At 37.9% G+C, this 26,599-nt stretch overlaps 1 protein-coding gene across 2 annotated transcripts in view; it reads right to left on the bottom strand.

The window, feature by feature from the left end:
* LOC134791065 (uncharacterized) overlaps positions 1-26,599 on the bottom strand; it is an 84,562-nt gene that overhangs the window by 15,322 nt on the left and 42,641 nt on the right. For both annotated transcript variants that reach the window (XM_063762105.1, XM_063762099.1), the window contains 3 exons: positions 15,185-15,343; positions 13,656-13,838; positions 2,227-2,329 (listed from right to left, as the gene is read on the bottom strand). In XM_063762105.1, coding sequence (XP_063618175.1) covers positions 2,237-2,329; positions 13,656-13,838; positions 15,185-15,343 — 435 coding nt within the window. In that variant the 3' untranslated portion in view covers positions 2,227-2,236. The remainder of the gene's footprint in view (positions 1-2,226; positions 2,330-13,655; positions 13,839-15,184; positions 15,344-26,599) is intronic.

Here is a 26,599-nt window from a genome sequence, read left to right as displayed (position 1 = left end):
AAAAGACAAAGCAGCCGGTAAGTTAATTACAATCAATTTTAAAGTCCCTTTTTAGTTTTTTGTAAATAACTCGTAAACGGTGTCCCATAGCAAAATATGTTTTTATGAATAAATAATCTACATAAAATTTCCTGCAAAAAATATCTGAACACTTTTCTCTAGGATCAATATTTAAAACGATATTAAAGGAAGAAAGTTCATTACAATCAATTCACATGTCACTTTTTTTACTTTTTAGGGTCCCGTACCTCAAAAGGAAAAAACGGAACCCTTATAGGATCACTCGTGCGACTGTCTGTCTGTCTGTCCGTCTGTCACAGCCCATTTTCTTCAAAAGTACTGGACCAATTAAGTTGAAATTTGGTACACACATGTAAATTCGTGACCCAAAGACGGACATCTTACGTAAACAAATGAATTTTAAACATGGAGGCCACTTTTTAGCCAAGGGGGGTTAATTAACATTAAGAACCTATTTTGCTATGGGCCACCGTTTACGAGTCATTTACGAAAAACTTAAAATAGGGACCTGGAAATTGATTATAATTAACTTACCCCCTTTAATACCTCATTAAATATTGATCGTAGCGAAAAAGTGTACAAAACCTTTTTTGTGGACAATTTTATGTTCAATATTTATATATAATATTTTTTTGCAACGGGGGCACCGTTTTCGAGTTATTTACGAAAAAAAAGCGACCTGTGAACTGATTGTGATTAACTTTCTTCCTTTAATATCGTTTTAAATATTGATCCTAGAGAAAAGTGTTCAGATGTTTTATGGAGATTATTTATTCATAAAAACCTATTTTGCTATGAGACACCGTTTACGAGTTATTTACAAAAAACTAAAAAGGGACTTTAAAATTGATTATAATTGACTTACCGGATGCTTTGTCTTTTTAAATATTGATCCTAGCGAAAAGTGTTCTACATGTTTCTTGTAGGAAATTTTATGTTTATTATTTGTGTGAAATTTGTTTTTGCTATGAGTCATACTTTTCAAATTATTAACGAAAAAATAAAAACAAGGAACCTTAGAATTTATTATAATTAATTTTCCCTCTTTATTGTCTTTTTAAATATTGATCCCTGCTAAAAATGTACTAAATCTTTTTTTATTGAAAATGTTGTGTCGATTATTAACGTTTAACAATTTTTTTTATATTGGCCACCGTTTACGAGTTATTTACGAAAAACAATAAAAAGAGACCTTCGAAAAGTGATTATAATTAACTTTCCCGCCTTAATATCTCTTTGAATATTGATCCTAGCGAAAAATTGTACGGAATCTTTCTTGTAGGCAATTTTATGCAGATTACTTATGTTTGAGAAAATTTTTGCTATGCGCCACCGTTTAAGAGTTATTTACGAAAAACTAAAAAAAGGGACCTTTAATATCAACTATCTCACTTCCAGTCAAGAATTCGATCAAGCAACCGGCAATTTCGGATTCAGCGGGGTCTAATTGGGTTAAAAAATCCGGTTGCCAAAAAATAATATGTTTTGCCAGTCGAAATCGATTTTTACAACAACATGACCAGTCAAGTATACACTCATATTGTATATAATTAATAATCATTTAGGTACACTCACCGACCTCACCGTCTTACCTACCATTTTTAGGGTTCCCTACCCAAAGGGTAAAACGGAACCCTATTAGTAAGACTCGCGCTTGTCCGGTTTTTAATTTCATTAAGTACTCATCAAAATTCGAATTTACTAATAAATCTTATTCAATATTAATTGCCGAACTTAAAATCCCGGAACTGACAATTCAGAATACCGATGTCGTCAGAATAAGGACGTAGACGTGTTGCGCGGGAATGGTGCGGTGCGCCGCGCGGGGCGCCCGCCTACCCGTTCTACCACGCGTCTGCTTCACCCCCTTGAAAACGTAAAACTCGAGTATAAGAGCGCCTTAATGACACTGTGTTTCTCAAGGAGCGATGTATCGTTTTATTTTTAAATAAGCGCTGACGTTGATCCGAGACTGGCAATTTAATATTTGAACATAAATGTATCACTTCTAAACAAAAGTGACTAACAAAGGAACCATTATAGTTATAGCTAACGTGTGCATCTAAATGTGCCTCGGGGGTTCAAGAAGCACAAATTCGGTATAAAAAAACTTTAATCAGTATTCTTGAGTATAAATTGGCAAAATATTATGAACTAAATAGATATAAGAATGTTAGTGATAAATAGTTTCGATATAATAGTTACCTGCGCGCTATCACCAGCAGAAGACGGAAAGCTCGCCGCCATGCGCGTGAGCATGCGCGTGGGAGCCCACGCCGCGCCAAGAGCGCACGCCGCCCACCTTAAGCTGTAACAAACAAATAAATACTATCAATCATACCTTTATTCATTTATAATTACTTATATAGGGTGACTGCTATAGTTATCGGCTACTCTCACCAAACCAAACCAAACCCACCAAACCAAAATCAACTCTATTTCCTGCACTAAAGGTTCAAATTTCAGTGGCAAATTATGGATTTTTTTATTTGTATGGCTGGGCCTTAGAAGGCTATAGCAGTCACCCTAATCCTATCGTTATTGTAGTCAGTAAGTAATATAATATAAGTATCCATAATAAAATAACAGCCGCGTTCGACGAAAGCTATTTGATTGAAATCTGCTGTTAGACAAGACACGAACTGACTATAGACCGACCGCTTAAATGAGTCCTCGCCTGCGCGGTACGGGGGCGACGGGGTAGGACGACTAAGGGTGGCGGGAAAGGTGCGGGCGGCAGGCGTACGGCGTCCTCACCTTCGCCGCCGCCCTTGAGGCCTGTGCACACCGGCTGCGTGTGCGTGACGTGCACGTGCGCGTGCGGCGTTGTAGTATACAGATCCTTGTGAGAGACGACACACCGCTTGCGTGATGTGTGCGGCTCCAACATTGTAGCGCACGCGCACGTGCACGTCACGCACACGCAAGCCGGTGTGCACAGGCCTTTAGTCGTCCTACCCCGTCGCCCCCGTACTGCGCAGGCGAGGACTCATTTAAGCGGTCGGTCTATAAATGTACCTACCTACATAATACTACATATTAAATAAATAAATATTGGGGACATCTTACACAGATCAACCTAGCCCCAAACTAAGCAAAGCTTGTACTATGGGTGCTAGGCGACGATATACATACTTATATAGATAAATACCTACATACTTATATACATAGAAAACACCCATGACTCAGGAACAAATATTAGTGCTCATCACACAAATAAATGCCCTTACTGGGATTCGAACCCAGGACCATCGGCTTCGCAGGCAGGGTCACTACCCACTAGGCCAGACCGGTCATTGAACACAAATTTAGAATGTTCAGCCGTGAAAGACACAATTCCATTTGCTGTGTCCATTTGCTATCAAGTATTTATAAAAGCAAACTGATACGCCATTAATAAAATGACCATTCTTACACCAAACAACTCAACGGGTATCCATGTATCACATTAGTGGTGCCTTAAATAAGAAAAACCCGGCATATTAACCACTCCTAAACAATTTCTACAGATCAAATCCTGCAAAAACAAGCCAAGAGGCTAGCGCAAAAAGCGTAATGCATCAAGTTCTCAGTCCACTGCTAGCCATATAGGGGCAGGAGTGGGCCGACTCAGTCTGCGCGCGCAAGGAATGCGGTCCATTGAGGACTGCTCAATGGGCCGGAAGAGTCATTGAGACGCGCGGATTTTTATGGTACGTGCTTAGAGTGGGAAGTTTAGACGAGTGATTTTCGCAAGGGCGTAATAGATAGTCCACATGATACAAACTACCACAATACCCTGCTTCATCAAAAAGTTCCGAAAAGGTAACAATTAAAGTCTGCAGACATATTTGGCAACAACACTATAAACCTCAAATTTATATGAAAATGTTCACTGTATTTGTAGGCGCCACGGAATTTATATCTATCTCCTGGAGTGATCATATTAAGGGTCGTCTTTTTTATGTACAGTCACCTGCAATCATATATGTATATGTTATTCTCCAAGGCCGCAAAATTATGTGACCCGCTCTTATGGCTCTACAAATAAGGTCGTATCATATTATTGCAGGTGACTGTACTTACTACATATACAGTTTGAAGACATAGGTATGTACTTATATGTATAACCTATAAGTGTAGTGACCTTATGTTACGTTTTATCGAACGAGCGAGCGAAGCGAAGTGAAGTTTTTATATTCAACTTGGGACACACGGCCGGCATTTCGATGTTTTTAAGCTGAACTTTCAGAGCATAGTTCGATGGACAGTAATTTAAGTAAAATTGTTCTAATTTAAATGAAATCGGGTAAACGTGTAGATGATGGCATTATATTTTAGTCATTAAATTATGAGAAGACTTGATCAAGTGGTTATGGACCTTATGGAGCTAGAAGGCCAAAAAGCTATTAGTGAGGGGTCTTGCTATTCTGGTCATCTTATTTGGAAGAGAGTATAGTCGGGTTTGGTATAAAATGAAAGCGCTCGGTTTAGACATTTATATATTGTTTTTTATTTGCGATTTTAAAATAAATAGCAAGATGTAAACGAAATAAAATAACAAATGCCAATACGTATGTATTTGACATTTGATAAGAAAGATCACGGCTTACCACAGAGACAGTTTATTTTAATCTCTATGGTACATCAGTGCGACATAAAATAGTAGAAAATAATTGAGGGCGCCAGTTTCTACGTAACACATTTTTGACGTAAAATGTTTAAACATCAAAACAATTTAGTATGAAATGTTTTTATTAGTTTCATTTTATTTCATTTCTACTATTTTATGTCGCACTATAACTTAAATCTATCAGTTAAGGGCTCCACAGACCTTGCAAGAAATCGCACGTGGTTTTCGATCCTTTGCCGACTAAGTAGGTGCATTTAATTGATCCATCTTTTTGGCGAACCACGAGTTCTCAGTTCGGGCGAACTACTAGTTTAATTCTAGCTGCAAAAAATACAGGAGAGGCCAGGGACCTCAGCGATAAAACTTATCACGCGGAAGGGGATTACTTCGAATCCTTATCTGAAGCGCAAGTCTTAACGCACGGCATGCGCACTTGTTTGCCTTGGTTTCATTTGATAAGCTAACACTAGTGCATAAACCATCCGCCCACGCATCCTACTTACCGTACATAGAATACTGAATTTATATTAAGACGTAATGGTAACTGCAAGCTTAGCATGTTGATCGAATACAACGGATAAAACCTTGCTTGTAAAACAGTCATATTCAAATACATAGATATCTCTAGCAATCACAGGCGTACACTCATGAGTCATGAACAGTGAACAAGCCAGAGAACCTACCGCGAAAAACGAATATTCGTTATAGGCTGGTCACTTTGCATATTCGATTATCAACTTTGGCGGTAGTAGGCCCTCAGGTCTGCCCCATCGATTGCCTCAAAGAACCATCCTAGCAACCACATCCAGCGATTTCACATAAACGCTTATGAGATCCCCGCCTAATGAGGGGTGCGCCGTCTTGGTTATCGTTTTCTTGTCTGTTGTCGCTAGTCATGAACTTTAATGCCCCAACAGCCATAAGATGCGTTGCACATATTGCTACTTGCAACACTATTTTATTTTTGTCGCTTTGTAATCTTCCTCTGCCTAGTTCAGAGGTTCCCGAACTTTGTATCGTATGCTTAGTGTGGTTAGTAACACACTAAGCATTATGGAAAGAAGAGAATAAAACTATGTTAACTAATGTTACTATCCTCAAAGCAAACTAACGAACGGGGTCGTAAGACTTCTCAGTCACACTCGAAACTCGTTTCAATCGCGAGATCGTGATATGAATGTGTTCCTCAGTTTGGCCAGCGGCTAATTATGCGTACTATAGCAATATATTATCAAGAAAAATAGTGACAAATATGAACCCGGTCCTCAGTTGGTTTATGGCCTGCTAGTATAGCAACATCAGCGGCCGAGACCACGACGTGCAGTCGTGGGAAGCGCTGGCGCATGTGCATCGCACACGGCACGACTCGCGTAAAACCAAAATAAACATCATGCCGGCTATTGCAACGCTGACGAGGCGATTACCGCTTTACAAAAATACGTAACGTCGTGTCTCCCGCATAGTACTACCTAATTCATCTGAGCATCTGACATGAGTAATAAAATAGTATGTAGCTTTGGATATAAATCTAAGAAATTGTAGGTATTTGCAACGTTCGTGGTAACTAGGCGCCTTGTATTGCAGATTTCTAATTTCTGTACTATTTGTATGCATATTTTCCAACCTTCATCTGCAGTTGCCCGAATTTAGGATATTGAATTATTGATGATTATAAAATATCAATGACGGTCAGTTGCTAACACGTTGCTAATGACGTAAGCTTTAAATTTACTTTCAAGATGACATGTACTAGGAAAGTGTCTAGCACTCGGACGTCTATTCCCTTACTTACACTACGAGTAATTAAGTTTTGTGCTACTATTCCATCGGGATCCCTTTGTTTCCCATAAACTTATTGTTTCGAATTTCGATAGTCAGAAATTGATATCCATATAATTTATGGACATAATCATCAAAAGTCATAATTTTTGTTAAGTATAACGTTTCATAGTTCTAATGTTAAACATCTATAATATTAAAAGCTATAATCACAAAAGTTATAAAATTGATGAGTATAACATTCAAAGGTATATCAATAATTATTCAGAAATATTTTAAGGCATATATTTTATCGGACTAATGGTCGTTAATCATATCGTTTTAATGTCATCCCTTTGTTTCCCATAAACTTACTGTTTCAAATTATCGACAGTCAGAAAATGATATCCTCTAATATTCTAATATTTACGAGCTATAATATTAAACATTATGACTTTCAATAATTATGTCAAACAAAGGGATCCCCATTTTTAATGACTAAAGTGAATTACGTCTAAGAAACCAAATCAATAACATCCTTCATATAAAGAAAAAAGAAATCTGTTTCCTCAGGTAGGTTTGTTAGTTACCGTGTCCCTCAGAACGGAAATAGGAGCCCCGCGAAGCGGGGCTCCGTCGACTCGTTGGCGGGACGAAATGGCTTAATAAGCTACATGAAAAATAAGAAATGGCGGGGAAATCAGTAAGCCAAACAATAAAAAATCTGTTTCCTCAGGTAGGTTCGTTAGTTACCTTGTGTCCCTCAGAGCGGAAATAGGAGCCCCGCGAAGTGGGGCTCCGTCGACTCGTTGGCGGGACAAAATGGCTTAATAAGGTACATGAAAAATAAGAAATGACGGGGAAATCAGTAAGCCAAACATAAGAAATCTGTTTCCTCAGGTAGGTTCGTTAGTTACCTTGTGTCCCTCAGAGCGGAAATAGGAGCCCCGCGAAGCGGGGCTCCGTCGACTCGTTGGCGGGACGAAATGGCTTAATAAGCTACATGAAAAATAAGAAATGGCGGGGAAATCAGTAAGCCAAACAATAAAAAATCTGTTTCCTCAGGTAGGTTCGTTAGTTATCTTGTGTCCCTCAGAGCGGAAATAGGAGCCCCGCGAAGCGGGGCTCCGTCGACTCGTTGGCGGGACGAAATGGCTTAATAAACTACATAAAAAGTAAGAAATGGAGGGGAAATCAGTAAGCCAAATAAAAAATAATCCCCAGGTAGGTAGGCAAGCATGCAATTTGTATTGCTTAATTTTATAACTATTGACAATATCACTAATAAAAATTATGATGGAAAATGTTATGGTGTAAACAAATCGGAACTTAAAATTTAGGGAATGCAATAGAGCCCCTACTTATCATTATAACCTGCGATAAAAGACCTTACAACGATTATTATAAGCAAGTTTATTGCCTTCAACATTATGTAATGGTATACCTTCTGGACTTTGAATATTATGAGTAACAACTTTTATGACTAACAATAATAATGACCTGCAAAAATCGGAACTGCAATTTATATTGTTAAAATTTATGACTATTGACAATATGACTAATAAAAATTATGATGGAAAACGTTATGGACTGAAAAAATCGGAACAAAAAATTTATGGGAACCAATAGAGACCCTATTCCATCACTATATTATTGATGTAGTCCTACTAAGTTAAAGAGTTCCTATTCCTAACTAGTGTATCAAATCTGGGTACTACCGTGAGTACCGTGACTACTTCGCAAAGGGCTAATCGCTATAACTCGGAACAGACGAGTCAGCCCTGCCGCAGCAAACCAAATTCAGCCGCAAATAAAACTCAATTAAATACCAGATAGCGGCGCTGATGGCAATCAGACACGACACGACAAATTGCCCGAGATCCACGACCAGATCTACGTGCGGCCGATTGTAATTGGAGTTCAAGGGTAATAGCGTTCAAGTACAGTCGCCGTCAAAAATATTAGTACTGAAGCCTTGGACAATATAATAGTTCAATGCATACCGACACCTTCCACCGCCATTGTGCACTGTGATAGTATGAATTGAATGTCCAGGCATAAATTAATTTTTCAAAAAAAACTTGCGGAAAATTTACACATATCGGACAAGCACACACAAGTTCCTAATAATTCCTATGGCGTCTAAAGACATAAATTGGTGTACAGTCAGCAAAACTACTGGCTTAGCACCTTTGCATACAAACTTCTATGCAGGGGGGGTACCTTTTCCCTGCAGCTGATTGTACGAGTAGCACATGATAAAAAAATATTTAGACATTTGTATCGAGACAAAAATAAACCTGTTTAAAAAAAAATTATAAAATTGTGATATATCTGCGTACGGAACCTTTGGAGCACAAGTCCGATTTGCACTTAGCTGGTTCTATTTACCTGAATTAAATTACTATTCTTCCGTACTCATGTGTAATGTGTCCTAAATTAGACAAACCGATATTAGGTTAAGTTTATTATAGGTAAGTCGACAAAGTGAATTACCACCCCATAAAATGGAATTACGTCGCTTTTGACCCAGTTTTACGTATATAATAATAAAGGTGTTTTCCTCGTGGTAATATTGCGAGTTATTCAAACGAAGTTACCGGCGCGATTAACGTAACGCGCGTGATGAATTTGATCGAGTTACCAAACAGGCGTTAAACTGAATTACGACGGATATCTAATATATTTCAGGGAGACTGGCAGGTGAGGATTCCTCGCCAATCTAATCAGATATTTTATTTACAAAATGCGTTTAGAAACCATTACCTAAAGCCCAAAATAACAAAGTTTTCTTGTGATTCGGTCAAGTTATGTTCTAATGTATCATCATCATCATCAGATGCTGGATGCGGCAAGCTGAAGACAGGGCGCTATGGCGCTCTTTAGGGGAGGGCTATGTCCAGGAGTGGACTACTATAGCCTGATGATGTTCTAATGTATGGGGAAGACAAATTATAGCCAGCATTCAATGAATTTATGTAGTATGATACCTCTGGGTATGGTGCTTTACACACACTAGTGTCCCATCCCCTCCCCCTGACGCAATACCCCCTTATAGCATGTCCCGGTTGACGGTTTTTTTGTTTTTTAAGTAAAAAATTTAACGTTCCAATCGACACAGCAATCAAGACACTGCAAAAACAACGCTGCTGCTTTCAACATCCGAATGTAACATTTACACTGCATGAAAACGTGTTGAATTATTTAGTAGAATTTATTTTATGTGCAAAATTTTATTTTATATTCTACGATGTTGTTATTGATATTATATACCTGTCACAAATACTTGTATCTAGATAGAAGAAATCATCTTACAAATATGTTCTTACGATATTTTCTCCATAGCTTCAGTTTATGATGAATGCCAAGACGTCCATGCCTGTTTATTTGTATCGCGTACACACATATGTTGTGTCGTGTCTCGTACGTGCACGTGGGCTGTAGACGTGACCGGCATACTGTGCGAGCAAGCTATATTCACAAAACATGTCGCCTCGAAGCGTAACTTGGCCTTAAGATCCGTAAAGATTATTCGTAAGAAGTTATCGCACTAGTCCTGGTTGTGGTTTGTACGAGGCGCTCGGTTAGTGACAGTGACGTTATTAGAAAGGCAGGTAGCGTATGTTTCACATTCAAGCAACGTCTTTACATTGGCTTTGTGAGCGATCTTTGTTATCTTTGCCAAATTTCGTCAAAAGGGTAAAAATTACTTACGCAGGTAATTCATTAAATTTCAGCAGACAATTCACGTGGTGACGTGTGAATACTACTCTATGTCCGGATTTTTGAGGTTTTTGTTCGGATTGCGGCCGAACTTGCCAGACACCCGGAGTTTTGAGATACTAATTATTTAGGCAAAATGATCACTAAGGTAAGCCAGATGGTCCAAGCCACTGCCCAAGTAACACAAAAGTAGCTGAATATTGTTTGAATAATAGAGCATGCCTTACTGTAAGCCGAATAAGCTGTATATCGTCGGTAACAGCGCTGTTACATACGTTATACAGAAGGTTTGGGCACAAAGTGGGCAGTCGTGGGCAGCTTACAACTGAATAACAGTAATGTAATAGCTGTATAAGTGTGTGTCCACACATTGAATCCCTGAATAACACTTGTATAGAGGCTGTCAAAAGCTTCTATACCGCTTTTAAACCAAAGTTATCCAGCTTTGTAGACAATGAATCAGTTATTCACACGTTATGAAGCTTTTGGTTCAAAAGTGCATTTTTACAGAAAATATATTCAGATATTTGTGTGTTAAATCAATGATTTGTCTTCCATTTTAATTTGTGAACTCGTGTCAAAGTGTAGTTTCTGAAGTGAATACAAAATAAAAAGGACATCACCCATATATTGATTTGATGTTTACATAACTTCAATTTCATTGCGCATGCGACTTTACTGTAATATATATATATATATATATATATATATATATATATATATATATATATATATATATACATTTTATTTAAAATTTTAAAGCGCCGCGTAAATAATGCACTGTTTAAAAAGTAAATATAGAAAATTTACTACTCCACTTTTAAATTTGTAATTTTTTTGCGGTGTATAGATGTTTTAATGATAGAAAATGTACTTTAACAAGTTATGCTACGATAAAACTAGTTTTATAAATGAATAAAAATGGGTTTTTCAGTTCATTTTAAATTCCTATTTAATTGTAGAGGTTAGAATATGAGCAACCGTAATGGCGTCCGACTGTGCTGAATATAAGCTGCTGCCACAGCTATTTTTGTGCTAAATATCTGAATAAGCATCCACATTATTCGCGTTACTAAGCTACATGTTAGATAATATTGGTTTTAGAACAATAACATCAGTATAATAGTAATTTTTTTCTCAATCTTAAAGCCTATTAGGGTTCTATACACAAATAGAATAAAACACATAGATCCTCACTAGTTTGATGAGAAACATTATATGTAACACGGGCAATATTCAATCCTACTGCCTACTAATATTATAAACGCGATATAATATTTAAGTTATATGATAAATCTGGGGGCACGGCAGATTACACAGTAATTTTTTCCGTTATCAGTTCCGACAAATATGTAGTAGGTAAAGGTACACGCAAAGATGTACGACGTGAGTACGAAGATGTGTATAGTATGAGTATGGTATGGTTACGAGTATGGTATGAATATGAGTATGGTATAGGTGCGAAGGTGCGGATATATTAGTAGCGGGTATATCACGGGTATGAGTACAAATATAGTTTGGTATGGGCAGTATTGTTTAGGTATGAGTACGAGTATAGTGTGGGATGGGTATGAGTAGACCCACTTGAAACCTAAAAACAGTCTGTCCAAAATCGACAGGAGAATCGATTTCGCTATATTTTATAGTGTAAATAACATTATTTGCGGTATTTGACACATTATGACTGACGTATATAGAGATGTAACTAACGCAAATCGATTGTCACAGCAAGCGATTACGATTGGATGGCACGTAGACTGAGGTATCGAATTGTGACGTATAATGAATTTTTATTTGAGATTTAAATAAAGCTAGAATTATATGGTTTTCCCGCAAGCTACCGGTCGGTCGGTGTATTTAATACACTGACCGAGTTGGTCGAACCCATTGTCAAAATTGAAACTAACTGGGGATCTATTTTAAAGTTTATTTATGTTATTTCTGTTTCAAATTTGTTGTCTGTTAAGTGACGATAAATATATCCATATTTACAGTTAATTATCCACCTTTTCCTTATTTTTATTAAAAGAAAAATTAAAAATTCATATCGATTTACTTAGACGACTACCGATTCATAACGGTGGTGTCCGGCCAACCCTAAAATTAAAAAAAAAAGACGTAGAACGTAAACGTTCGCAGTGCAGTTGTTTTCCTTTGTGATTTCGATGTGCAAAACATTTTACGTAGTATTGCTGTTGTGAGTGACAGACGTCAAATACCGCAAATAATGTTATTTACACTATAATGGAGGTGATTATTTTATTTTTCATATACCCAGTCCAGTCTACAAGTTTTTAATGCAACAATATCAATAACTAGCATTTGATACCTTGTTTGCCAACTAGCAACAACGTTAAATGGCCATTGGTAAACCTTATCTCGTTGCAGTAAGGTATGCAAATGGTCAGTTAACAGTGTTTACGATGGTAGCTAGCAATTGTTTTACGTAATTAAAACGACAATGCATCTTGCGTAAAATAACCAATCGAAGAGAATTGTTAAGAAAACGAAACCTAGATTTTTTTAATAATGATTGGATTAAAGAATAAATACGCAAGATGCGTTTAAAATAAAATAAAAACAAGCTCAAGCTCAAGGCAATCAGGCTCAAGTAGCACCGTTGTCCGTGTATAAAGCTACACCGCGCACTTGTTGATACTAAGCAGTAGTTTGAATAGCGCTTCTCATTGCGTTCATTTTGCAGCTTTTAGCAAGAAAAGATAGTACATGTGTACTAAAATCGCTATAACTTAAGTATAAGTGTTGTTTTAGTATTTATTATTCCGACGTTATGTCTATAAAAGCCATAATTAACCCATATATGCAGCTACTGAATAACAAATAAGATGTGGATTTCATTACAGCTTCCAGTAATAGCGTCCACCTTTATTCAAAAACTAGCATTAAAACAGAAACTGCAACTGCTTTTATACAGTTGAAAGTCTCCACCCACGCTTCTTTTCAGCATTTAGTAGCCACTATCACATTTTTCTTAATATTGTCTGCTTAATATCTCACAACACAGAATATATACAGCTAATTGCTGCTAATGAAATGAAAATATTTATTTTCAGGCAACTATTGGCCCATATATAAATACCTTAAAACTAGCATACATATTATTACAAAATATATCTTAAAACTAAAAACACAATTATGGCAGCGATGCAGTTCGCTGATTGCTGCTAATGCTGCTATTATGCAGCTTTTAGTAACCACAAATGCTTTAAGTTGAATAATGTCTGACTAACTGTGTAAGAAATAAGTATTATTCAGCTTTAATATGAAAACCGATACTATGCAAAATTTATTCAGCATTTATTGGTATATAGGCCCCACTAGGCCCACATATTTTCTTATTCCGAATTTAGTAATTTCCACCGCTTATACACAAAATTTATGCAATCTTAATTTGAATAAGATGATAATTTTACTCTATTATCTTGCTTGTGTGTTACTTGGGTGAAGCAAAAAGGCGAACGCCCCGCAAGCTCTGGCTGCTCAGGTGTTCATTCCATAAAATAGTAAGAAATCTATATACCTGCTGCATCTTATCAAAGTCTAGCGCGGGGCGGTGCCTGCGGGGCGGCGGCAGCGCGGGCCGGCGCCGCCGCGGCGAGCCGGGCGCACGCGCCGCACACGCGCAACCCGCGCCCGCGCCTGAGCGCCGCGGCTTCAGCGCCTCCAGCGGCGGCGACGTGCGGAACCTGACTGGCGTCTCTACCTGGAACACCAGGTTACAATATCTTTGAACAATGTTCCAATACCACTCATCGACTTTAATGGTTGAATTAAAACTTCGTATAAGTATATCAAACTGCACTCGCATAGTTTTTATTATGGGCTCAAATATAATGACTTTTAACGAAACGGTTTAGTCAACTGTAATGAATGCGACCAATCACATGTCGCCGCGGTCAAGGGGAATAAATCAAAGGATAGAAAAAACATCAACGCACTCCTTTTAATGAATAAGAAGTAAGTTGTACTACCTTTTTATCTACTGACATACTTACCTAATTTTGTTTAATTATTTAGGGTTTTTTAGTAGAAAAAGTATTGTATACAATAATGATATCATATATGTATACTAAATCAAGCTTTTAATCTCGTACCATACTTAGGCCACTCAGCAAGTTTCATGGCCTAAACACGGTACTCTGCTGAAAGTTCTCTATTATATCACGATTGTATAAAATACTATTTTCTGTCGCAACCCAGTTCGAAAACCGAAGGGTTCTGATGTAAATGTTCTGGATTCACCTGGCCTACAGCCAATAGAGAATCGTTTCAAAAGGACCGACTCCAGTAGTATACATAGTTTTCAACTGTTTCAAGCGACCTTTCATGACCACGAAAGTTATTAACAAAACAAAAACATTATTCTTGGGCACAATTACAATAAAGGTAAGATAATGATCTAGATTGAATGAAAATTATTTGTTGTGTCCTTTTAATGTAGTCATTCATATCATACCTACACAATTCTATTAATCCTTGAAGTCACATCACATATCACGTATTTTATTTTATTATACGATCATTCGATTAGTAAGAAAATTCAATAAACATGTTGTACATAACCATTACTGACCTTTTTGAAATAGGTAGAAACATAAACTAATAGAGTAAGAGGTTCTCGAGAAATTAAGTAAGTACTAATAAGTATAATAATAATAAGCCAAGCCCCGCTGCCAGCGGCACCCTAGGTTAGGTTTTTTATAATGTGTTTATATGTATTTTTTATTGTTTTGTAAGTGTTTTTTTTAATTTACTTTTATATTCATATTATAAATCACCTAGCCTAAGAATTAAAATAAATAAAGAGTATAAATAATCTTAATAAGCAAGGATTAAAACAAGACCGTGGAACTCCCGATCCTATGTGTCATTTACATTAAGTATAAGGGAACAAATTCTGACATCGGTAATGGTAATACACTTAGACGTATTTGAGCAGGTATTTGTGTACTGTCTGTTTCTCGATCGGATATGAATATTGGAAATATAGCCAAGTGTAATTACCCTGACAGGTTAGCCACACAGTGCGGTGATTGTTAAACGTCAAACCTTAGTGTCGTCGTCGTCGGAGCTGGGCGCGCGCGCTGGCTCGTCTGCGTCGTAGGGCTGCGCGGGCCACTTGCGCTTCTCGGGCGCCGCGGGCGGCGGCGAGGAAGCGCCGCGCCGCCGCGACTCCGTCGTCGCTCCACACGGCGCCCCGTTTATGACCTGCGCATGCGATGCTAGTATGGGCGTGGGGTGGTGTTAGCGAGGCAGGAGATCTATGGATGTGACAGCGATAAGGGTTCAAAAAAGTCAGATCTTTGATTTCAATATAGCTTCCACGTTCTTTAAAGACATCGTAAAATAGACAGCTTAGAGCGGTCTAGAGCGCTGAACGAAAGCAGTTTTTGGCGTTGTGGTAGGGTCCTATCGCAATGCACCTGCTGAAAAATGCTCCAAAACTTTAAAATCCTTAGGACATCATCGTTATCATAATCATAGGTATAGTAGGGGCCACCTGTTTTAGCAAATAAATTATACACAGCTGGTAGATCCTCCCTCATCGCTGCCATCTCATTCAAAAACCTCCTGCCATATCATGCATTATTAAAAACAATGTCAATGAATATAGAATAACCATGTGCTCGGAGGTTTTTCAAAGTAATAAAAACTCCATCGAACAATAGTTTTTACTAAAGGACTAAGCTTGTAAAATGTTCATATGTAAATCTAAATCACACGACATATTGCACTGTTTTATGCGAATTGCATTAGTTTGCTTAGCTAGCGAACTAACCTGCCCTAACACAGTAGCTCCTGCGCACATAATTGCACCAATTATACAAGACCTTGCAGTAGTTAGTTGCAATTGTGATTGCACCCCAATTATAAATATTCTTCTTTTTTTATACGTTTTTATTATGATTATCTGAGGTTGCACTAGACAAGTAGTAGACACCTACCTATTTTCCTGATTTTGTATACCTGATGTACCTAGAGTCTAAAAACTCCATGTATCAAAGCATTAGATATATCTAAATAAAGACTATACAGCGTTTTTTTTTTTACTTTTGTTGATACTTAACTGTAATTTTCGATAAAAACCACTAGTTTTTACAAGCTTTTATTTAGTTTCACGTGACCGTTGTCTGTCTGTCTGTCTGTCTGTCTGTCTGTCTGTCTGTGTGTAATCAAATCTTGCAAGTTAAATTTGATCCACTTCCCGGTTTCGATTGAGCTGAAATTTTGCATACATACGTAAGTCGGGTGACAATGCAATATTATGGTGTCATCGAGCTGATCTGATGATGGAGACCGGAGGTGGCCATAGGAACTCTGTGATAAAACAACGAAACCTACTTGTGTTTGGGGTTTTTAGAATTGTCTCGATGAGTATTAGTTGCCTGTGGAAAAAAAAGTACAGTCGGCGATAAAAGCTTGTACCAAAAATGAACTTTTTGCCAAAAACTTATTAACAAGCTTTTATTAGGTCGACCTGTATGTAACTAACTATGTAATGGAATCTAAGGTAACTAATTTAACCATCTTCCAAGGATCGTAGCGTCATGACAATTGGCAGCGGTATGTACTTCTGATGACAATACAATAATATGGTACTGTCGAACTGATCTGATGATGGAGACAGGAGGTGGCCATAGGAACTCTCGACCTGTATGTAACTATGTAATGGAATCTAAGGTAACTAATTTAACCATCTTCCAAGGATCGTAGCGTCATGAAAATTGGCAGCTGTATGTAGTTCTGATGACAATACAATAATATGGTACTGTCGAACTGATCTGATGATGGAGACAGGAGGTGGCCATAGGAACTCTGTGATGAAACAACGCAACCGGGTCCATATTGGGTTGCATACAATTTTAAGTCATATCTTTGTTGCGCATAACAACTTGTGTCATAATCATCATTGCGCATACAAATGAAAAGTCATATTATATTGTGTCAAACATTTTTAGCCATAATATTTGATGACATACTCAGCAGTTGTCATATATTATTTGTGCATATAGGTTTTAATTATAATGGATCAGATGTCATACCAGCTAAAAGCATATTTATCGATACTTATAATGTTTTTACGTATAACGTTTTGTGCGCATAATAATTTTCAACCATAATGGTTTAAGGCATACTTAGTTATTGATAGCCCTAATCTCCGTCCAAAAACAATTCGACAGAGCCTCGCTCACGCGGGGCTCCTATTTCTGCGTAGTTTGTTTGCCCTTCGGGCATCTAAAGAAACCTAACGAACCTAACCTACCTACTATTTGAATAAATCTCATATCTATGATTAATTTATTTTATAAAACCGTTTCTTCTAGGGAGGCGGAGGGGGCTCCTCTCCTTGGATCTCCTCTTTTATACGGTCGTTCTGTGGTTATGATTATGACTAAAGTAATATTTGCTTCATAGGTGGGTCACAACCATAGGTACATATTTATTATTCATGCTTTGTAACATTTATGAAAAAAACATTATGACCACTACAAACACGTAGAGACATTTACACCTCTAAATATTATAGTTTTTTTTTATTGTGTTTTATATCTGTATTTTTTATGTAATTCGACATTAAGAGACCATATACATCTCTAAGTAATTGTAATACGTTAGTTTGAATTGTTAGTTGTATTTTATAAAATTGTTAATGTCTTGTTATTATTTTTGCTTGTATGTAAATTCAATGTTGACGTGTAAAAGTGCCCTTGTGGCCTATTTGCTGAATAAATGTTGATATTTGATACAAATATGACTTATTTTTTTATGTCTATATTAATACTATGCACTGCAATACTTCGAACGAAAAACAATTATGGATATCAAGCAGATGACTTAAAATGTTATGCGAATTAAATTAATGACTATAAAAAATATGTCATAACTCATTTATGACCAAAACCCAGTTATGCTCAGGAATAATTCTGATGAAAAATTTTTATGACTTACAATTTTATGAACAAAGTGTTATGACAATTAACAATATGACAAAAGTTGTTATGCGACCAGAGGGAGTCCCAACGCAACCTAATTGTGTTAGGGGTTTTTAGAATTGTCTCGATGAGTATTAGTTGTCTGTCGTAAGAAAAGCACAGTCAGCGATAAAAGCTTGTACCAAAAATGATTTTTTTCCCAAAAACTTATTTAATCATTGTATTATTGTCAGTTTTATTTATTTTATTCCCATGTCATAACCTTTAATTTTTTTTCTATTACAAAATGCATGAGACGCATGGAACCATTACTTATTATTATTAACGGTACCTTTACGCTGACTAACAAATTTAAACGATCCTAATTTGTAGGTACTATTTGTAGGTATCTCGGAATACTCATATTCCATAGCCTCAGCACAAGGAGACAAATGTATAGCAAGTCAGAGGTGCCTTTACATTTCTTTGCCTTGCAATTAAGAGAGGAGTAGACAAAAGAATTTCTAATTCGGAGTAAGCACGACAAGCGCAGACAGATGCCAAACTGCAGCGAACAAATAAGCATGGAGCAAATGTTTCGGCTCCGGCAGGGTTGCCTGCGTCTCAATGGAATTGGAGTTAAGATACAATTCGGTTTATTTCTGATAATGACGTTCTCTGAGAAACGCAACTTTGTCGTTGTCAACAGACATTTTTGACAACAATGCAAGTTTTAAACAACAGTCCACGGCATTTAAGTAGTATACGTAGGTATATACTATTATAATAATATAATTACTTTAATCAGATTACTAGGATCCAATGCAATCGCTTATTTATGGCGTTAGGTATAGAGTCAGATTTCCATACACTTGTACATATTTACGATGTACAATTCAGAAACCACAAGCCATTCTGGAAAACATATCCAAATAATATCTGTAAATGGCTACGTACTTGGCTATAAAACAAGATAAATGCGGTTCCTCGGTATCTAACACTGGGCTGGGCGTGAAATATCGTGTAATGGAACTGCGATTTACAGAAGCTAAGCTCTGTCTGGATAAATGAGCGTACTTTGTTAAAATAAAACGGTGTATATGTTTACTTCCTACAGTCAGCTGTATAGAAATGTTACCCCATGCATGCATATACTATGAAAAAGGTGCAAGCCGTAACTGTTTCTATTTTAGGAACAACAATAAACGATAAGTAATCCAAACTCGCCATCTTTATGGCAACTTTTTCCGGTGATAATATTCAAATAAGGTAGGTATCTATTTAATACTGACCATACCAAGCTCGAATTTTAAGCATTATTTCAAGTCATTATACCATGAAATTAGCTAAACCCTCTGAAAAATTTCTTCATAAACGAATATTTTACACAAATTTCAAGAGGCACACTTAAAGGACCCCGTACCATAAGTATGGAAAATGTGGTTTCAGTTAAGAGCGCTATTACATTTCGGCGTTGAGCGAGTTTAGGTATTTTACGCGCTGCGGCAGTCCGTGCGAGCTCAGTATGCCGATCCCTTCTGCCACACTCGCACTACAATGATGGATTAAACATTCTTGATCCTTCGCGAAGCATATTGAAATCAACCATAACAACACTAACTGTACTTAACTTTTAAAGTTCTAAAACTGTTATTTGGTAAGTACGAAAATACTAAATGCAGTGCAAATGTACATAGGGGCTGTTCATAAATTACGTCATCTATTTTTGACGATTTTTGACCTTCCCCACCCCTCAAATCATCCAAAAATCAAGCTTCGGATGAATCTGTTTCCTCCTACGTCATGTTACCATCATCCGATGTCCAGACCCCCCCCCCCCCACTCCTCCCATTTGAAACGACGTAATTTATGAATAGCCCCATACTCGTACTTATGAAGGTATATTACTCGAAAGAAATTATAGGTACCTACTCGCTTATTTACATGTTTCGTCATTGCATTTGGTACCTATAGGTTGTAAAGTTTGTATCAACGAGGGTTTAAAAACGAACTGGTACTGAGGATCTGATGATGATTAAGGTGGTCACGGATACCAATCAACCATGTAGTAACATGATTAGGCTCGTTTGATTCGTCTCAACAAGATCTTTGACACTGAAGATACACAGGGTCTGATGATGGAGCTGGAAGGTGGCCACGGGTACCAGTCTATCATGTAACTAAACAACTTCGTGTTTGGGCTCGTTTGATTCGTCTCAACAAGATCTTTGACACTAGGTGATACTCAGAGTCTGATGATGGAGCTGGCAGGTGGTCACCGGTACCAATCAACCATGCAACTAAACCACTTCGTGTTTAGGCTCGTTTTATTCGTTTCAACAAGATCTTTGACACAAGATAGTACTCAGGGTCTGATGTTGGAGCCGGAAGGTGGTCACCGGTACCAATCAACCATGCAACTAAACCACTTCGTGTTTAGGCACGTTTTATTCATCTCAACAAGATCTTTGACACAAGGTAGTACTCAGGGTCTGATGATGGAGCGCGAAGGTGGCGACGGGTACCTGTCTATCATCATCAGCTCCATCATCAGACCCTGAGTAGTATCTTGTGTCAAACATCTTATTGCGACGAATCAAACGAGCCCAAACACGAAGTAGTTCAGTTACATGGTAGACTGGTACCCGTGGCCACAGTCCAGCTCCATCATCAGACCCTGAGTACTAACTTGTGTCAAAGATCTTGTTGCGACGAATCGAACGAAGCCAAACACGAAGTGGTTTAGTTGCATGGTTGATTGGTACCGGTGACCACCTTCCGGATTCATCATCAGACCCTCAGTACTACCTTGTGTCAAACATCTTGTTGCGACAAATCAAACGAGCCCAAACACGAAGTGGTTCAGTTACATGGTAGACTGGTACCCGTGGCCACAGTCCAGCTCCATCATCAGACCCTGAGTACTAACTTGTGTCAAAGATCTTGTTGCGACGAATCGAACGAAGCCAAACACGAAGTGGTTTAGTTGCATGGTTGATTGGTACCGGTCACCACCTTCCGGATCCATCATCAGACCCTCAGTACTACCTTGTGTCAAAGATCTTGTTGCGACAAATCAAACGAGCCCAAACACGAAGTGGTTCAGTTACATGGTAGACTGGTACCCGTGGCCACCTTCCAGCTCCATCATCAGATCCTGAGTACTATCTTGTGTCCAAGGTCTTGTTGAGACGAATCAAACGAGCCTAAACACGAAGTGGTTTAGTTGCATGGTTGATTGGTACCGGTGACCACCTTCCGGCTCCAACATCAGACCCTGAGTACTATCTTGTGTCAAAGATCTTATAGAAACGAATAAAACGAGCCTAAACACGAAGTGGTTTAGTGGCATGGTTGATTGGTACCGGTGACCACCTGCCGGCTCCATCATCAGACCCTGAGTACTATCTTGTGTCAAAGATCTTGTTGAGACGAATCAAACGAGCCTAAACACGAAGTGGTTTAGTTGCATGGTTGATTGGTACCGGTGACCACCTTCCGGCTCCATCATCAGACCCTGAGTATTATCTTGTGCCAAAGATCTTGTTGAGACGAATCAAACGAGCCCAAACACGAAGTGGTTTAGTTGCATGGTTGATTGGTACCGGTGACCACCTTCCGGCTCCATCATCAGACCCTGAGTACTATCTTAAGTCAAAGATCTTGTTGAGACGAATAAAACGAGCCTAAACACGAAGTGGTTTAGTTGCATTGTTGATTGGTACTGGTGACCACCTTCCGGCTCCATCATCAGACCCTGAGTACTATCTTAAGTCAAAGATCTTGTTGAGCCGAATCAAACGAGCCCAAACACGAAGTGGTTTAGTTGCATGGTTGATTGGTACCGGTGACCACCTTCCGGCTCCATCATCAGACCCTGAGTACTATCTTGTGTCAAAGATCTTGTTGAGATGAATAAAACGAGCCTAAACACGAAGTGGTTTAGTTGCATGGTTGATTGGTACCGGTGACCACCTTCCGGCTCCATCATCAGACCCTGAGTACTATCTTGAGTCAAATAAATACATATAGAATGTCAGGTCGTTTCAAATATTTTTAATCCTGTCCGGTAGTTTATTAAACTGTACCATTATAAATTATAATACTATAAAAACAGTGCTAGGATCAAAGTCTCTCGTTGCGGTTTACACGCACACAGTATAGCGTTTTACACGGCGCCCGCCGCACACAATGATAAAAAACCTCGTCGTCGCCGTTGAAAATGTGCGGAGCCGACCGACACACGTCCTGCCTCTACAAGCTCTGCCGCGGCACTGAGCTGGCGCAGCGCGCGTCATCGGTAATATAGAGTAGTTTTCAAAAAATTGCCAAAAAATTATAGTAGAATTTCATAAACACTAATGTATACCAACAGTATAAGCAAACGTTGCAGATTGCTTGAGTATGAAAATGACTTCGATATTAAGTAGATTTTCGTAGGAATTGACACTTGTTTCGGAGAGAAAATCGAGTTCGTTTTACTTTGATTTTCTCTTTCTCAAAGGTATGTAGGAAAAATATAGTTTGATATGCCTAAAGTACAGGGTATTAGTAATACAAAATAGCCAGGTTTAGCAGAGTAAAATTCTCAACATTTCCAAATAAGAGCTCGCCATTCAGTGCTTCACGGGGTTTTTCGGAAACGACCATCAGAAAAAAAATCATTACTAATTTAATAAGTCCTTTTTCTAATATTTACAACGATATTTATAAAGATAAGAAGACGCTTTTACTGGAACAAGTACTCATTGTTTCTAATAATGAGCGCAAAGTCCTGAATTTCGTCGACTAGTATCATCAATTTTGCATTATTTCGACTTTTCTTGTAAGAGCGCTCTTAAATATTCTGAGATTTTGATATAATGTAGATTTTATCGTCCTGAACAAAAGTCTCTATGGGGGCTACCACTGTTGCCGAGTCCCTTTCAGAGTTACGACTGATTTTGTATCAGATAGTAAATCATTAATTAGATGCAATTACCAACTATATATTTAAACAATTGACATTAGATTGAACCTATATTGCGATTTCGCGATAAACTGGCCATTTGACGAAAGATAAAGTGACTGCAATGTCAACTTCAAACGTGCCTCATGTGCACTTCGTAGATTATTAATAAATAACATAATATTTATTGATAATAATGTGAATATATACCGAATAAGATTATTTATGTAAGGTTTAGATGTAAGATTTACAAATAGGTAAGAGTAAAGTAGAATGGCGTTACTATTAGTTAGAGGACATTGCTTTGTCTGCAATAATGCCTATGTTCCTCGTGCTTTGCGGCGGATACCGGAAAATAACGAAGAAAAAATTCAGATGGCGATTTCATACAGAGAAAGTATGAACAATATCCCGGCTGAATTTATCAATGAGTCCCGTGTATGTATTAACTGTGACCGATTGCTAAATACAGAGTTGTAGGAGCTGCGTCGCGATGATTGTATTGCTTTAAACGTACTGAGGCAAAGGTCGAGCAATACTTGCATGATTTGCAACTCACGAGAAAACCATCCCCGGTTGAACCTCAATGCAAGAACAAACGTCTTCATTGAATTAAACATTTATGTACCCGCATCAGCTCGATGTTGTGTTGGACACTTGGACATTTCCGGGCTACTACTTTTAGAATTGAAGCCCACGTTACTATTTGTTAAACGACGTTATCGACTTGCGGGCCATGAATTGAGTTCATTCCTACACACGTTACGTAAGCAAAAAAAAAGTGATGATTTTGACGTAGACAACATCTCAGAAGAAGATTTCAGTATAATATCTCCCGTAACAAAACAGCAATTTCAAGACATGTTGCAGTATTGTGTGCCGATTAACGACGACGGGCCTAACCGCAATGTCACAGAAAAAAAATTATTGATGTTCTTGGTGAAAATGTGTCAAGGACTCTCTGATGATTTCCTAAAAGTTCTTTTCAAATACAATTCCAGAGCCAACGTGAGTCGCGACATTAAAATAGTCAGGCAATCATTATTGATAAGATTTGTGCCCCAGTCTATTGGGTATAATGCCATTACTCGAGATGACTTCATTAATGCCCACGTGACACCATTCGCTAATGAACTATACAATCCTAATACTGACAATCGACAAGCAATAGTTATTGTTGATGCATCCTATACTTATACAGGAAAACCTAGCAACTTCAAATCTCTCAGAAAATCTTTTTCTTTTCATAAAAAACGACATTTAGTAAAACCCTGCCTAATAGTAGCCCCTGATGGATACATTTTAGATATACACGGACCCTATTTTTCAGACTCCAGAAATAATGACGCGAGCATACTTGAAGTCGAGTTTGAATCGAACGATGATATGAGCCAATGGTTTCGAGATGGCGATGTGTTTTTAATGGATCGAGGATATCGAGATGTTGTGCCATATCTCCAAAATAAAGGCATGCACTGTAAAATGCCCGAAGTCCTTGCACGTGGACAGCAACAACTTTCAACAGAAGCAGCAAACAAATCGCGAATAATTACGAAGACAAGATGGATAGTTGAAGCCCGCAATGGCCATTTGAAGTCAATTTTTAAGTTTTTTGATGGTTTGATCCCAATGGCACACCTTAATCATCTAAACGACTTTCTGAAAATAGCTGGTGCTATAATTAACAGATATCATGTCAATATCTATATGGAGGATGCAACTGTTCGATTAGCCAGAGAGTTACTGAATAGGATTCATGATATTAATGTAATGCAAGCACGGGTGGAAGCTGACGTTAATCTTACTAGACGTAATGCTAATTGGAACCTTCTTAATGAAAATCATTTTCCGCAGTTTCCTAGGCTTGACATGGCGTATTTGAAGCGACTGACTATTGGTATTTACCAAATTAATTTAAGCCCTGCTTACATACAGGATAAAATGGATATGGATAATAACGATGTATTTGAGTTTGATGAACTAAATGAACACGGCCTGATACGTATGAGAATACGCTCGCGTTTTCGAAATGCAGTTAAACATCAATTATGGATAGCGTTCCAAAACGAAATTCCGGAGGAAGAGCCTATCTTGGCCTATTACTGTAAATGTAAAACCGGTGCCAGGACTATTGGTTGTTGTGCTCATGTTGCCAGTGTGGTATGGTACCTTGGTTATGCACGTCATCAAGAAAACGTGAAATACCCAAGTACTGCATTATTAAACCACATACTTGATTGTGCGAACAGAAATCCTTGATAAACCGAGTTTTAAAGTGTACATGTGTATCTATCAAAGTATGTAAATATATGTAGATAAGATTGAACGAGTAACACTATTTTCTTTCATTTTATCCGTTAGGTAGTTTGTTTTGTCTGGTACAATCTACTGTAAAAATATGGGTGCATTAAAATGCACAAAAAAATGTTCCAATGATTTGTATGTCGTTGTAATAAGAACTTCTCAAAACATTTATCAAACGATTTATTTTTCACTAGAAAAAGACGCTGGAAGTGTCATATTACATTACTGATATTACTGTCACTGTGACAAGGTGCGAATTAGTAGTTAGTACTAGTCTATTTCCTTGAGGGTACAAAATAAGTCGTAACTCTGAAAGGGACTCGGCAACAGTGGTAGCCCCCATAGAGACTTTTGTTCAGGACGATAAAATCTACATTATATCAAAATCTCAGAATATTTAACTGAAACCACATTTTCCATACTTATGGTACGGGGTCCTTTATCTGCATTTCGAATAAATTATACAGCTACATTAACCACGATGAGAAGGATTTGATTGCCTTGTCTGCGAGTTATAGGTGCGCATACAACGGTTCTTGACTTGAACAATGGGGCGACAAGTACTACGCTATTATCTGACATACGTATCTGCGAGAGTTCCAGACAGTTGAAATTCGCTAGATGGAGCTACCGTCACGTCCGGTCTGCTAAGTATTTTCGGCCGTCGGCAACACCATCAAGTAAATTAAATATAAGACAGACTCCAACACGTTAGTAAATGGCTGCACTAAGTTTGTATAATGAATATAATCTTGTAGTACATAGCATTTCGGCCTCAAGTCTTTTAAAGAATTAGATTCTTTAAATTCAGGGCGCCTGGTTTTATTGAAATTCGAAATGAATAGAACCTCTAGCAGTCTAGCTAGATAGACTTTATACTCGTACATATATTTTAGCCGCCCTTTATTTAATATGTAGACCGAGACTTATATATTAAATTGAATGGGTTCAAACTATGTAAATTAATTGATTTTAAATTGTGCCCCCAACTTGACAGCTGAAGATGGCGCTGTACAGCGCTACATGTATTGTGGTCAACTGAATTGTCCAACTCCAACTTTAGACAAACAAAGTTACCGCATGATGTACGGTAGCGCCATCTACATTAGCTGGTAAATTCGAACCACGAATTCGTTTAAAACTTTACACATCTTATACAATCCAGTTCCAACTAAACTAACTAAAGAATATATTATGTAGGTAAGGTACCTAAGTCCTAGTTAGGGGTCATCCATTAATTACATCACACGTTTAGGGGGGGGGGGGTCAAGAAAATGTGACATACTGTGACAAGGGGAG

The sequence above is a fragment of the Cydia splendana genome, chromosome 1, assembly GCF_910591565.1.
Source record: "Cydia splendana chromosome 1, ilCydSple1.2, whole genome shotgun sequence".
Taxonomy (NCBI): domain Eukaryota; kingdom Metazoa; phylum Arthropoda; class Insecta; order Lepidoptera; family Tortricidae; genus Cydia; species Cydia splendana.
This window is presented reverse-complemented; position numbering and strand designations above follow the sequence as displayed.